Raw genomic sequence first — 10,273 nt, forward strand, 5'->3', positions numbered from 1 at the left:
TTTATTTATGAGTTGCCTCCTTCTCAACTCTCTCTGACTTTCTCCTCCTTCGTGACTGTTGACTCGTGCGTCACTTGCATGATGACAACAATCCTGCCAGCAGCCTTCGAAAGCAGGCTGGTGTCAGATACATGAAGGTGCTCTAACTGTACTCAAACTATAGTGAACCATGAACAAAATATAATGCAAGAACATGCTGTGCTCTCTCTCTCTCTCTCTCTCTCTCTCCCTCTCTCTCCCTCTCTCTCCCTCCCTCCCCCACTCAGGTTGTAGTTAACTGTCCTTCACTGTGAATGCAGCCCTTCTTTTCGGACATTAGGGTCAGTTATGACAAATTTAGACAAGGGCCAAACTGTGTGGAGACGTTGCTACACCTTCTCCTGTGTCATGTGAACCATTAAGCAAAGTAGAAAAGTATTTTGTTTTCCCTTTTGAGGCCTTGTGGATCTGCACAGTCTGTCTGTGGAAGTTGTAGCCTACATTTTCATTTACATTTTAGGAGCAGTGAGTACAACAGTAGAATAAACTTAAATTCCTAGATCACCAAAATTACAGTTATATTTATAATATGAGACAGCTGTGTGAAGGATCCTAAACTGACAACTGTAAAGTGCTAAATGCATATAAAATTAGTCTTTGTTGGATAAATAAGTCAAGTAAAATTCACTCACCTGCAGTGGCAGATAACATAAAGCATCAAAATGCTCTCTTTTAATTTAAAATCTATTGATGAATTATAAACGTGATTCATTAAGCCAAGTCAAGTTAATACACCACCTGATTCTATACATGAAATAGCGTTGAAAACAGGTAGGATGGCATATTTCCATGAAAAATTCTTAGCAGGTAATGTTTTTTAATTAAACCAACCCTCGGCAGGTGAGCCACAAAGTTAATTTCGGACACTCTATGTATATATATATAAGTTGTATGTAAGTATACAAGTTGTACTCAATATGTTCATGTTCATAAAGTGGAATTAATGTCCTTGGTGGAATAGATTTGACAACATTATCACAAGAAAGTCCAGATGAACAAGAATGGTGCAGAGGAGCTGATATGATGGTAGAATTTCAAGAGGGAGAGAAGAGGGATTTTACAGAATTATTGGACGGGTGTGAAAGGGGGAGTGTGATGTGAAAACGTGTTCAGAAAGTTGCCAGAGAGGTGAAGAGAGAAGAGAATAGAATAGAATAGAAGAGAGAGGAGAAGGAGTCAGAGAGAGTGAGCGCTCTGTCATCTTTTTCCAGTGAGAGCGTTCCCACAAGTTCACATCAAAGCGCTTGGCGGTGGAGGAGCAGATTTAATAAAGACATTCTGACTATGCAGCCCTTTTAATTCTCGGGGACTTTCTGTTCGAGCGGCGGCGTCTCAAAGCCTCCTGAGCGCGCTCACAGAGTCAGCTATTGACCTCACAAGTGTCCCAGCATCAAAAGACGCCTTTGTGGATTCTAACATGACATGTACCGATTCGAGTGCAACAAATGGATTCCTCAGCAGCGTTTTCATTCCTCCAAACAATCCCCTCTCACTGTAGTCAGTTCAGTTGCGCTACACAAGGCCAAGCTTCATCGCCATCAACTAGAGAGTAGTACAGTAGTCAAATATTGTCTATTGTGTGTGTTTATCTTTACAAGGAACATGTTTGCGTGTTTGTGCGTGTGCAAGACTAAATCATGGCTTTTATTTTTAGCTGCCTTCCCAACAACCTGTCCTGAGGTGGAACCTGTTCCTGCTGCTTAAAAACCCCTGATAGTGTTAGGACATCTCTTCTATTGACAATCAATCTGATGTAACAATCTGCGCTTCCTCTCTGACTGACTTTAGTGCATTTATCTGATTTACTCTTATCGCAGAAATGTGCACTGCAAAATATGACAAGTTGTCAAGTTTATTCAAACTATCTCACTGCACTGGCAAATAATCAATAAATGTCACTTGATACGTGCCAATATGACTTATTTCAAGAAATCATCATAAAACAATGAAGAAAATCTTGAAACAAGAAACTTTCTCCAAGACAATTTCACTTTTACCAAGCAAAAGCTCCATTATCCTGAAAAAAAAAAGTACCTGTACTTGTTGAAACCGGTAAGATTATGTGCCGGTGCAGTAAGATGAGAAGAAATCCTAAAATAAGCTTGATAAGTTTTGATACAAGATAAAATAACTTAACAAGTCTGTCAGTTTTTGCAATGTGTGAATAGTCATTAGAATTAATCAACACCAAGGAAATGATTGAAGCCGGTGTTGTTACACCGAACTCGATGTCACACGTTTATGATTCAAGACGTGTTCGCTTATACAAGACCTCAGAATACAGAGCGATGGTTTTGGCATTTGATAAGAGCTGCAGTGGATAAAGCACCCGTACTTCCAACATTTATGGAAATCAGTAATCGCTCTGCTGTTGTTACAGTATGACTCACTTTTTTTCCCAGAATGCCCCCCTTGGAGACTCAAGACGCAGAGTGCAGCTGGTTGAGATAGCCCCACTGTTTCTGATGACGATGATGATAATTATAATGGATGAGGTGGGTGATGATTGGCGTGGTGGCAGCGGGAACCCTTCGCTCCCCGCTGCCCCGCCTGGCACCTTAGGGCTCAGATAGCCTCGGCCCACGTTGCCCCCCCCCCGCCCCCCCGGCCGCTGTCGGGCCGCAGATGCTGCTGTTGCCCCAGCGATGGTTGCCAGGCAGCTGAGGAATTGTTGATCAAGATTGCGGGCGGAATTGAAGGCTTGGGCTGATGATGAGGGAGCGTTGGGTTTCGTGTGGGTGGAGGAGAGGAAGACTTTGGGATGGAGGGGAAGGGCTCTGATGGACAGAAAGCTACAGGTAATTATCTAAGTATTTCACTGTTAGAATCAGCCGGTGGAGTTAAACTGGGAGCGTGCCTGTTCCTCTGTTTTACAAGTGGTTGACATCTGAAAAGGGTCAAGTTTTGTTCTCCTTTAATCCAGTGGACCGCCGTGAGACTTTCCCTTGTCCAACGGAGACTCCTCCATTCCTCTACAATAATTGTCCATCATGTTCATCCTCAACTACACTCCTCCATCTCCTCTCCTTGTCCGTCACTCTTTTCTGCTGTTCTGCTGGGACTGATGTCTGTGCAGAGATCCTGACCTCGCTCTGATTTTGCTCTGCTCCGTCAGTCTTTTGACACCTCTGCTTGTTTGATCCCCTCCTGAGACCCAATTATACCTGAAGCTGAAGACGCTGATGGAGAGAGAGGATGGAGGAGAGGAAGAGAGGGAGGAGGAGGAGGAGGGGGGTGGGGGTGGACAGAAAGAGGCAGGAGAGAGATTGAAGTGGGAGGTGCCATGGTTTGGCTAAGGAATTGTTATGAGCAATGAAGGAGGAGGAAAAGAGGGCAGAGTGATGAACTGAATTGATGGCTTCTCTTTCACCTCTCTGACCTTTTTGCACAGTGCAAAACTCCGAGCCGGGTTATGAAACGCCCCTGACAGTTTTTTAAACCGGTTTTCGCTCTCATTAATGCAGTGTCTGATGCTGCTGAAGGTGCTACTGTATGACTAATACTGTGTTAGGTGCAGAGCCGCTTCCTTTGCCATTTCTCTCTATTCATAGCCACATCTTCAGAGACCAAAAGTGTTGTCTGAAGAGTGTGTGTGTGTGGGAGAGACAGACGGAGAGACTTTGTGCATAGGTGCGATATGTGTGTGTGTGTGTGCATGCATGTGCATACATACAGCTTGGGTGTATCTTGTTTTTCCCAGTGTGATGATCTGAGGGTTTTGACAGTCTGGTCGTGCTGGTGAGGGGGTCTGTGGGATCATTAGGAGCAGGAGTCAACACACCCGGCCTGTTAACGAATCTGACAGCCGTCTGACAGAAAGTGTTTACAGCTGAGAATTAATAGTTACCCACAAACACTTGTTTTCTCCTTCATGCTGTCATAATACTGTTGTCATGTGAAAACCTCTCCAGTTTTGGTGTTTTTCATGTTTTAACTTCAGCTAAAGGATTACATGCTCTTCTATGGGTTGAGATAACTTTCTGACTTCTTGGGCTTGTGAAACTCTTTCGAAAACCTATTGGACAAACTAAAAAATGCATGGTGGTGAAGCTAAGATCAAGGCTGTTTCACATTGTGAATTTAACAAGGTTTTTACCCGATAGCGACCATAATCACAAAAGGACTGGTGCGCTGGCTCAGTGTGAGATTGTTTGTTTGCCATCAACAAGTGATGCTTCTTACTTCAATTGAAACTGGGACACAGTATTTGTCTATGTGCATTAATGGAACGGGTGGGTGGGGGTGTATTTTCAAAGCACATCGTCATCCCTGTGGACTGTTTTTTTGATGGTACTTTTGACAGTAACAGTGATAATGAGTTAACTTATCATTAAGGATGCATTGGCTCATTATGTAACAACTTGGCGTAACGGACGTCTTGATCCCCGATTGTTTTGGTTTTTTTTAGCTGTGAGCCAGGCGGCAGGATAACGCAGTGAAAGTTGAGGGAAAGCCTGTGTTGTGAACTGTGTTGATAATGTCCGTAAAAAAGAAAGAGGAGTGTGTAGCCACTGTACAAACACACACACACACACACACACACACACACACACACTCAGTTTATCGAAGGAAAATTCCGGGCACAGTCCTACGGCAGAAAAAAAACCATAACACAAACAAAGCCATGGTGTCAGTGCAAACATCTTTTATCTGCAATGGCACATTATTCCCTGGGAGCGATTCTGCACAGGCCGGGTGTTGATTTGATTTCCACACAATGGGACCAACAGCTCCAGCCTCTGGAGCCGAGCAGCATCAGTAACACGGTGTGGCATCAGGCACACTGGCGATGCCTTACCACACATCCAGCTCAGCTGCACACAAAATGGCCCATAATTCTCCATAATGGAGACACCGGAGGCATATGTTCACATTGGATTAGCACCATCCGGCAACATCGAGGAGATGACAGGGAGAAAGGCAAGAAAAAGACAGAGGAGGAGGAGTATTTCATAGGTTTGGAAAGTGAGATAGAGAGGGAAGCGGTGGAGAGAGGAGGGAGACAGGAAGTCCATAGGCTCCTCCAGGAATTGCTGTTGCTTCGCCCCAGTTCTGTCTGCGCCGTCGTCTCCACGGCGATGAATTATTCGACTGCAGCATGAGGGCTGGTTGGCAGACAGCAGACCCTGGGCCATGTCTGTGTACTGAATCCCTCTATACACACACACACACACACACACACACACCATGTACCGTCACAAGTGTGCCCTCAGAAAGAGAGAAAGAGAGAAATCAAGTCATAAACAACAGGTGTGTGTGCCATTGACCCGATTTCCACGGTGGCCATTTTGAACTTACATCACTCTCGGGGCGGGAAACTCTACCTGGAAGTTTTCCATACAAAACTTGCGTTACTGCAACATAAGTGAAGTGACTAACAGTGATCAAATTACCTAGCAGTCGCAGGAACTACAAGGACTGCTTGAATTTAGCAGGGAAATTAGTTAGCTTACTAGCTAGTTAGCTAGCTAGCTAGCTACCCGACTAGATTCCGGTACTGAGCCAAATGTGAACCTATATCCCTCCAGATTCTTCCATTTTTTTCTAATATGTTTTTCAGTGGGCATCTGTGAAAAGTATGTGTATCTTGGGGACCGGTCCCTCGCCGGACCATCCAAGAGCTACTCCGGGGGATCAAACGGTTAAAAGGCCTCGTCCAGTGACTTCTGCACCCCCTAGTCAAGCTTTTCTGAAAACAGTCCCCCTCCAAAAGTGATGTATAAACAGTGGGACATACATAGACTGTAGGTAGCTAACGTAAGTTCAAACTAGCTGCTGTGAATGAGGTAAATTGAGACATGTGGGCAGTGTTAACCGCCATCGTCTTTGGCTTTACACATGCAGCAGCAGAAAGCACAGCACACTGCTGCACCACAGGCTATCACTGCCTATCATCCACTGTCCTCGGGCATGGCCAGAGGCTTAGTCTGAGCATGCTCCGCTGGTGTTGGGTTTCACTTTTGGTAGTCAGTATGAAGAGATCAGTATCGCATGTGGAGCAAAACCCTGGGGAGGTCAGTGGGTTTCTGGGCCGGGTTTGTCCCTGGCCCAACAGAGGAGGACAGCTGGGTGAGGGAAGTTGGGGGTTGGAGGTGTACGAGGGGGCGAGTGTGACTTTGGAAAACGGAGACCAAGGCTACACCTGTTAGAGCAGCTTAGGATGAACAACACGCTCAGCTGTGTGAGTGTGGGGTGACTAGTGTGAAGTCCTGAAGTTGTACTCGATTTCCTGAGTTAAAATTGTTTAATGCTTGAAAAGCCAAGCCGCCAAAGTGACAGCATCAAGTCACTGCTGTCAGTTTTTGGACTTGAAATATCTCAGCTTTCGAAATGTCCCCGCATGACTTTTCCTAGACCCGCTTTCTGTACAAACCAGTGTTGCTTTTTGGAAATGGTAGTTATGAGTCTAAACCCCTTTAACTGATAGCTTGAGTTTTCTCTTACACCACCCAAATCCATTGGCCTTCCTAGTGTCTAGTGAGTTGCATACACCAACATTCAAAGGCACTCATAAATAGCTGCTTGGCTGCGTTTCCAATTATTCTTCTGCATCTGCCTTTTAAAGCCTTCCAACATCGGGTTCAAACAAAGTGCCACACACAAATAGAAATACATAAATAAGAGAAATATGTACAGGAACAACAATATCAACCATGAACTCACAGTCCCCCGGGCCTGAGACAGTGACGTAGGTAGATATAATGCTCTTTGTGTGTGTGTGTGTGTGTTGTGGCGGCTGAGCCATGTGCCCGGGCCAGCTTGTGTTGGGGTCGCCGGGGCCGGGCTGAGGCGGCAGGATCCCCGAGGGCTGGGAGCGAACACGGCCTTCACACAGGATCATCTTCAGCTGACTGTGCAGCAGCCAGGCAGGCAGAGCCACACTTCCTTGTCCCAGCTGTCAGCAGCGGGATTGTGTGTGTGTGTGTGTGTGTGTGTGTGTGTGTGTGTCTGTGACACTCTGGACGTGACTGATGGCAGTCACTCAAACTCATCAGAGGACAGGATGAAGCGTCAGGCTGATGAACAACAAACTGCTTATTTCTGTGTTTATTTTGCTTTTACCGACAACTTCAACTTGCTCTACAGATGCTTGGGAGAAACTCACAAGGATAAAAATATGAGAAAAATCCTCCATAGTGAGGACATTTTGCCAGTCCTCACTTCCATAAGGATCGATTTTAGGGTTAGAATGTGGGTTTAAGTTTAAGATTAGAATTAGATTAGGCAGTGGTGGAAAGTAACTAAGTACATTTACTCAAGTACTGTACTTAAGTACAATTTTGAGGTACTTGTACTTTACTTCCATTTTATATATTTCCATTTTATGCTACTTTGTACTCATACTCCACTACATTTTAGAGGAAAATATTATGCTTTTTACTCCATTGCATTTATTTCACAGCTATAGTTACTAGTTACTTTTCAGATCAATATCTTATATTTAAAACATTTGATCATCTTTATAAAATAACTATAAAATAGCATTGTTATAGATTAGACTACCCAAAAGTATAGCTAAATTGTTAAGATTAGCTTCACCTTGACAACTTTAAAATGCTGCTTACATGTACATGTATGTCAATAAATCAGTATTAATATTCCAATAATTTATGAAAAATATAACTCTCTAAATGGGGACAGTTTGCATAATGAGTACATTTACTTTGATACTCTAAGTACATTTTGCTGCCAATACTTACGTACTTTTACTTAAGTAAGATTTTGAATGCAGGACTTTTACTTGTAATGGAGTATCTTTACATTGTTGTATTGCTACTTTTACTTAAGTAAAAGATCTCAGTACTTCTTCCACCACTGAGATTAGGTTTAGGTTAGGTTATCTTTTAGGGTTAGAACTTGGGTTGTGTTAAAACGTAGGTGATGTTCACATGGTACATTTGGCATCCGTCAATTTCACAGACGTGAAATACAGAAGTGGTTTCAACACTGTTACACTGTTACAACCCGGCTCAAGGAAGTAACAAAGGAGGGGAGACAAAGTAAAAGTTATAACAATAATTTATTAACTAAAACTAAAGGGTAAACCAACACAAACTATGCACATCAAACCAAAAGAACAGAACAAAAAGGTGTGCATAGGAGAGGAGGGAGAGAGCAACTGATGGTCAGATGGCTTTTTAAGCCCAAGGAGTTCACCGGGCCCAGGTGCACTCTATTGGCACTAATGATGACCCCGCCCACCAGGCTCCTGCAAGACAGATGAACATGCACAGCAAGCAGAGCAGGAGTGTGGGAGGGTCGTCACAACAACACATACAGAAGTATGTGTTGAAACCACCTACGTTATGTTGTTGTGGCCGTGTCTGGAAACCTTTTGAAGCAGTCTGTGCAAATTTTATTGGCTGATGAAGTCTGTTAGCGGATGACATGTATCTGCACTCTGTCCTGTTTTTCACGGACATGGTGTGTTATTTTTCACGCACTGCACTCCGTCAATCCATGCCATCCATCAACGGATAAGTCTAATTGAAATACATGGGATATGGTCCGTTTTTTGACGTGTTAGTATTGCTCATGTGGCCAAGGGCTTAGGTTTAGGTTAGGGTAAAGGTTTAGGCATGGTTATTGATTACATTAATTTCCAAAGCCCTAACAGTTCTGGGTAAACATCTACACACAACCAACCTAACCTAAACCCTCACCACTACATACCTGACCATAACCTTTACCCTAACCTAATCCGCATGCTAATTCTAACCCTAATGCTCATGTGAACAGGGCCTTAGGGTTAGAATTACGATTAGGTTTATGTTAGGGTAAAGGTTATGGTTAGGTATGAGGGGTGAGGTTAGGGTTAAGGGTTTGGGAATGAATGTAGTCACTGAAGGTCCTCACAAGTATAGTAATACAAACATGTGTGTGTGTGTGTGTGTGTGTCTGTATGTCCTCCAGAATCAGGAAAGTCCCTTTCCAGTGAAGGTTTGCTGTTCAGCCGTCCAGCTACACATGCGGGGTAAACCCAAGAGCGTCACGGTGGAAACCAAGGCCGGCCAGACCAACGCGGACTTCAAGAAGAGCCGAGACGGTTTCATCTTGCTGCTTCCACTAACTAAGAGAGTCCATCCAGCCAACCACCAACAGCCTTACCTCATAACCTCGGACGAAACCACTGCACCTCAGGCGCTGGGGGACCGGTCCTCGCCGGACCATCCAAGAGCTACTCCGGGGCATCAAACGGTTAAGAGGCCTTGTCCAGTGACTTCTGCACCCCCTAGTCAAGCTTTTCTGAAAACAGTCCCCCTCCAAAAGTGATGTATAAATAAATCAAAATCTGAGTGAGGTTCAGGTACGCAGCAGATAAATCAGGGCAGGGATGTACAGCGGTGTCTCTCTCAGTTGGCAGGACACCAGCTGTTACTCCTACTTTGCTTTATGAGCCAAACAATTTACTTTGAGAGGATTGTTTGAAAGTTTCACAAAAAATGGGGGTTTTAAAGTATTACGCCGAAGCAGAGTTGCTGGCATTGTCTGCTTTCTTAATCCTGAGCTGCAGCAATATTATGTTTGCTGGACAATAACTAAAGCGCTGAATAATTTTGGAGGCAAATTTGAGAAATTACCAGGTTATCACGTTGGTGTAGAGGCTTACGGTTTAATAATTTTATTTAACAACCGGTTGCAATATTCATGATATTGTCTTTGCTTTTATATTATGTTGGCTGTTACATATGAAGACTGTTTCACATTTTTCCAAAAGAATGAACGAGCAAATGAATGAATGCACTTTTTGATAACGAAATATTGTATAACACAGAAGATGAATACAACCAAGCCAACGCAATTAAGATATATTTTTGTACATCCAGCAGAATTATTTCACTGTCTTTGCAAAATGAGAACTATTTTTATGCATTGTCTCACACTGCTGCCTACAAAGGCCAGACTGCAAGAATTACTGCTTGTCAGAAGTAATAAAGAAGGGAAAGAAAAACAAGAAAGTAGAATAAAATAAATTATTCAAAATGTACTTCAGCACATTCTCTGTGTGGTTGGTAATTTCTTTCTAACGCTTTGCCACATGAATATACAGTGTGTTACAATGTAGCTGTAGACCCCAATAAAGCCCACATCATACAGCGATGGAAGTATTCTCCAATGTATTGCGTTGCTGCTCTGAGGGAAGATTAAAGATAGGAAAATATGAAAGAGGTTGGAGCCTCTCAGTCTGTTGGAATACTTTCATTGCTGTGTAGACAGTTATTCCTGCTCAGTT

General features: G+C 43.6%; 1 protein-coding gene across 7 annotated transcripts in view; it reads left to right on the top strand.

Moving 5' to 3' along the window:
* The window catches only part of myo1g (myosin IG), a 43,809-nt gene extending 33,777 nt beyond the window's left edge, over nucleotides 1-10,032 (top strand). For 2 of the 7 annotated variants that reach the window (XM_071528948.1, XM_071528947.1), the window contains exons 22-23: nucleotides 799-810; nucleotides 8,964-10,032. In XM_071528948.1, coding sequence (XP_071385049.1) covers nucleotides 799-810; nucleotides 8,964-9,312 — 361 coding nt within the window. In that variant the 3' untranslated portion in view covers nucleotides 9,313-10,032. Of the gene's footprint in view, nucleotides 1-798; nucleotides 811-937; nucleotides 945-8,603; nucleotides 8,611-8,952 lie in introns of all 7 variants that reach the window. The other 5 variants (XM_071528946.1, XM_071528949.1, XM_071528944.1 and 2 more) reach the window with 4 other exon arrangements.
* The last annotated feature ends 241 nt before the right edge of the window (nucleotides 10,033-10,273 follow it).

Source organism: Centroberyx affinis, unplaced genomic scaffold (assembly GCF_046629955.1).
Source record: "Centroberyx affinis isolate AG114_WGS23_722 - 3 ecotype Tasmania unplaced genomic scaffold, CSIRO-AGI_Caff_v1 ptg001743l_1, whole genome shotgun sequence".
Classification (NCBI taxonomy): domain Eukaryota; kingdom Metazoa; phylum Chordata; class Actinopteri; order Beryciformes; family Berycidae; genus Centroberyx; species Centroberyx affinis.